Genomic DNA, 5,247 nt, shown 5'->3' on the forward strand with positions numbered 1-5,247 from the left:
GGAAAGTTGCAGATCTGCGGTCCTTCGTTGCGGGCGGCCGGATTTGGCTTTTCCGGCCGCCGGTGGCTGCGTCCAGCGATGGAGTGGTCGGGGAGCACCTCGCGCAGCCTCGGCAAAGTCCCATCGCCGCATTTAGGTACGGGTTCGCCCTGTCGCCACCGCCGATAGTTTGCGGGCATGGATTCGGCCGGCCATCCGCCGGGCTCGGCGCTCGCGCAGAGGCTCTGTGGATCGCCGATTCCGCTCATACAGTGCGACGACTGCACGCGGACAGTGCTGCGGCTAACTTCGGGCAAGTCGAAGCACCCGGATGGGTGTTCTTCAAATGCGAAAACGGCGGGGTACGTGTTGTTTTCATTCGGCTTTGGCATCGCATTCTTTGGTTCAATTGCGATAGCTCATTTCAAACATCATCATGTGTATAGGAAGATGGATGCTCATTTTGGTTTTGGGAAGGCGAATACATTGATTTATTGATAGAAAGAAACTTAATAGACGTTCGTGCACTCCTTAGTACAATCAAAGGCAATGAAACGGCTGCCTGCGCACTGCAACTAGAGGGAAAGCAACGTCTACTTCTTTAGAACCAAAGAAGAAGAATGAAGAATGCAAAATCAAGAATCCACAGATCAACAATGAATGCATGGAGAAAATATTGGTGCCACTAGTGGGTGCAGTTATGGAAGTTGGAAATCTTCTAAAATGCATAATTGTGGTTATTGTTTTCTTTGGTCTTGCTATTCTAGCAAAGATTTGGTGATGACCTATGTATCCAATGTTGTTGAAAAAGCAAAGAAATGCATTATCTTGTGTCAAATTGAGATGCAAATTTAGGATTTGCGGGCCGGCAGGAGCGGCGCAAGACCAGACCCCGCAAACTGACCCGTAAAAGAGCATATTCCGCGAATATCCTTTTATACGGGTCCGTTTTGCGGGGTCTGTCTCTGCGGTCATCTGCGCCGGCCCGCAAAACCGTTTTTCCGCGAACTGCAAACGCGTTTTGCGGGTCGGGATTTTGCAGGGTCTGTAAAAGATGCTCTTATCCCCTAAATGTCCATGTTTTTCTTCTTATGTCCACAACATTTAAAATAAGTATAGAAAATAACACAATTCATCCGCAAAGAACATTCAAATATCACTAATACAACAATACTTCAAATGCAAATATTACATCTAAGATAACCGGATGTTCTACAAGTTTTTTGAATTCAACGATACGCGAGAATCCGCACATGTTATCCCACACACTGTCTTGAACTTCATAAAAAAAAGAGAAAAGTATGTTTTTGGTCCCTCAAGTTCCCAAAAAGTACAGACTTGGTCCCTCAAGATTTTTTGGTATACATTTGGTCCCTCAAGTCTCAAAACCGGACAAGTTTGGTCCTAAACTAGATTTTGACCCCGTTGACCGGGTTTGACCGCCACAAAACCGCCCGATGAACAGTAAATTCGAGTTAAAAAATACTTAAAAAAACTGAAATTTTTTGGGGTCCGCATGTAAGCATATTGGCCACAAAAAAATTCAGATTTTTTTGAAGTTTTTTTAAAACTCGAATTTACTGTTCATCGGGCGGTTTTGTGGCGGTCAAACCAGGTCAACGGGGTCAAAATCTGGTTTAGGACCAAACTTGTCCGGTTTTCAGACTTGAGGGACCAAATGTATACCAAAAAATATTGAGGAACCAAGTCTGTACCTTTTGGAAACTTGAGGGACTAAAAACATACTTTTCTCTAAAAAAAATGTATGAACATAAATGAGGCCGTTAGGTGCGGAAAGGACGGCCACGTGTCAATTCTTTTTAACGACACACAGGTGTAAGCTGAGAGTTTTTCTTAGAATATACCAAAAAATTTGCGTATACCGAGAGTATTTTAACATGCACTCAGCGTAGTGCCTAAGCCGAGCCTGCTTTTGTTGCCGTGTATTTTATTTACGCACTCGGCTTACACTCGGTTTATTGGGAAGGAATAGGCAACTTTTTTTTTCTCGAATACAACTTTTGATTTTCTTGTAGTTTCTGGAGTACAACATTTTTCTATTTTCCCCTGGAATTTATTTATTTATTTTCAACGACTTTTTCTTAAGAAAAAAGGGAGTCAAACTCCACGTTAAGATTTATCTTAAGTCTTTTTAGGGGTATCTTAAGCTTCTTCTGAGCTGCCTCGGTATCGATGCTCCATCCTTTCAAGGCTTTTTTTTTTGGCGGAAAAAGGCTTTCATTAACCTTATGGTGCTGTGGTTCCAAGTTGGCTATCCCTCGCGCCGCCGCGCATCTCCCCCGCGTAGCTGAGCCAAACATGCGGATAAGCTGCTCCTCGTCTCCCCCGCGTAGCCGAGCCGCTCCCTCTCTCTTCCTTGCCTATCCCTCGCGCCGCCGCGCATCAGGAGCGTCTTCTCCAGCTCCGGCCACCCTGCTTCTTCTCCGACCACCCCTCCGTCACGCTGGGCCCACATGGCAGTGACTGGATGTCGCCGAGACCGTGAGGACCGCCGGTTCGCACCGAGCTTCGCGCCTGCCGGTCCGGTCCCCGAAATCAGGACCGCCGCACTGCTCGGTCCGGTCCGGCTCGGACCGCCGGCGGCCGGTCCAAACGACGGCTCGGACCGGGACCGGACCGTGTCCACCCACTTCCAAGCATCCACTGCTGTAGCCTGTAGCCCGCCAGCGAGTTTTTTTTTGTTGGTTCTACAAAAGTCAGAGGCCAAACTGATCCCCATGTGATATAGGCAGTTGCTGAAGTTTTGTTTAAAAGAGTCCACCTTGCATTTCCATGCAACCGACTCACCATGTGCTGGAAGCAGCATACTCCATGAGCAAATCAAGAACTTGATTCAGCAACCACCCGGTTTATATTAAAAAAGAGCCGGAAGCCAAGAACCATATGCGCATGCAAGAGGCAAAAGACAGCCCACTCCCATGCATGTTTACGGATGAACGTCGTGACCTGTCAGGCACACGGAACACGCAAGAACATTCCCATCACAATTATCACGGAAGTTAAGCTCGCATCTTAATCCCAATTATAATGGTGCCAACAATATCAAAGCTATCCTAATGTACAATCATACACTCATACCTCGCTGGCTACAACATGCTTGTACCTCATCAAGACAAACCGGGACAAGAAAAGGACGATTTCACTGAACGAGAACACCGTCACAATTAGACTCCAGCAGCCTCCATGTTCTATACCAGCTAAATCACAACATGCTGGTCAATTATCGGCCCAATGTCGTCGATTAATCATCTGAGACTAGCTACCTATCCAATGTCGTCGATGCACGTATAAATAGCCCTACCTTACGAGCAACATCTCATCGCCTTCTCATCGGTCGATCACACTCTCGATATTGATAGTACACAAAGGCTGATAACTTAGTTAAGAGCTTGAGGAAACAATGGCTGCCGCCTGGCTTAGGCTCTCTGTTGCGCTGACATGCGCATTGCTCTTGTCGTCGGCGTGCCATGGCCTGCAGGTTGGCTACTACAAGAAGACGTGCCCCCGCGTGGAGGCCATCGTGAGGGAGGAGGTGAAGCGCTTCGTCTACAAGAACGCCGGCATCGGCGCCGGCCTCATCCGCATGTTCTTCCACGACTGCTTCGTCCAGGGGTGCGACGCCTCCGTCCTCCTCGACCCGACGCCGGCCAACCCGCAGCCCGAGAAGCTCAGCCCTCCCAACTTCCCCAGCCTCCGCGGCTTCGAGGTCATCGACGCCGCCAAGGACGCCGTCGAGAAGGCGTGCCCCGGCGTCGTCTCCTGCGCGGACATCGTCGCCTTCGCCGGCCGTGACGCCGCCTACTTCCTCACCAGAATGACGATGAAGATCAACATGCCGGCCGGCCGCCTCGACGGGCGCGTCTCCAACTCCACGGAGGCCCTGGACAACCTCCCGCCTCCGGTCTTCAACCTCGACCAGCTCATCGCCAGCTTCGCCGCCAAGGGCCTCACCGCGGAGGACATGGTCGTGCTCTCCGGCGCCCACACCATCGGGGTGTCCCACTGCTCGTCCTTCGTCTCCGATCGCCTCGCCGTCCCCTCCGACATCAACACCGGCTTCGCCAACGTGCTGAGGAGGCAGTGCCCCGCCAGCCCAAGCTCGGCCAACGACCCCACGGTGAACCAGGACGTGGTGACCCCCAACGCGCTCGACAACCAGTACTACAAGAACGTCCTGGCGCACAAGGTGCTCTTCACGTCGGATGCCGCCCTGCTTGCCACGCCGGCGACGACCCAGATGGTGCGCGACAGCGCCAACATTCCCGGGCAGTGGGAGGCCAAGTTTAACAAGGCGATGGTCAAGATGGGAGCCATCGAAGTGAAGACCGCTTACCAGGGAGAGATCAGGAGGAACTGCAGGGTCGTCAACCACTGAACCAACGAATCATCATGGCGTCCTATTTTTGTTTGTGCACTTCAGTTTTTGCACTTGCGGGTTCACCTACTTGTGAGTGACCTCCGTTGAATTTCACGCATGTAATTTGTCTGTTGTTTCAACTCTTCAAAATTCTTTGGCTGGTTTGTTGGTGCTACTGCTGTTCCTTCTTTTTTTGGCGAATCAAATAGATCTACTTCTCTTACCTCCTCCACAAAAAAGACTCTAACTTTCCTCCTCCCGTCCGCCGCCGCCGGTCCGCCCCTCTCCGATGGCCTTTGGGCCATGGAGGTCCGCTGGGAGGGACCCCATTCTCGTTCTTGTTAGGTTCATTATCTTGGTTGGGGCTGTGTGGCGGTGGCGATATCCCTCAATAGGAATAGGGTGTGGCTAGGTTTCAGTCGACTGAGATTTAACCAAGTTTCAGTCAGATGATATAACATGCAAGAGAGAAAAAGAAAAAGAAAACTGAAAACAAAAATTGCACGGATCTCAATGTAAGATCTTGCGGATATAGCATCGGCTAAGCCTTAACGAAGTCTCAGTCGACTGAGACTTAGGAAGACTGGTAGGAATAATGTCTCCCACGTTCTATCTCCGTCCCGATGGTGCATCTAGCGTCGTTGGAGAGCGTGCCGAGGTGTGTCATCGTCGGATCTCGCGGGATTTAGTCAGTGTAGGTCTGCGGTGGATCTAATTAGATTCGGTCTTTGTTTGTCTTCGTTTCGGTGTTTACATGTTTGATCCTTTCGATCTACGACTTTTTTCATCGGCGATGGTCGCTGCTATGGTGTGCTGGTCCTATGTGGGCTTAGCATGACGAATTCTGACTGTCTACTACAACAAGGTTTGCTCGGCTTCAGCGAGGGGAC

At 50.2% G+C, this 5,247-nt stretch overlaps 1 protein-coding gene across 1 annotated transcript; it reads left to right on the forward strand.

Annotated features, from left to right (window-relative positions):
• Positions 1 to 3,245: 3,245 nt before the first annotated feature.
• Positions 3,246 to 4,532, forward strand: LOC123164003 (peroxidase 2-like). The gene has a single exon (XM_044581416.1). It carries the CDS (start codon positions 3,401 to 3,403, stop codon positions 4,373 to 4,375), a length of 975 nt encoding a protein of 324 aa, XP_044437351.1. The 5' UTR covers positions 3,246 to 3,400; the 3' UTR covers positions 4,376 to 4,532.
• Positions 4,533 to 5,247: the final 715 nt, after the last annotated feature.

This window comes from Triticum aestivum, chromosome 7D (assembly GCF_018294505.1).
Source record: "Triticum aestivum cultivar Chinese Spring chromosome 7D, IWGSC CS RefSeq v2.1, whole genome shotgun sequence".
Taxonomy (NCBI): Eukaryota; Viridiplantae; Streptophyta; class Magnoliopsida; order Poales; family Poaceae; genus Triticum; species Triticum aestivum.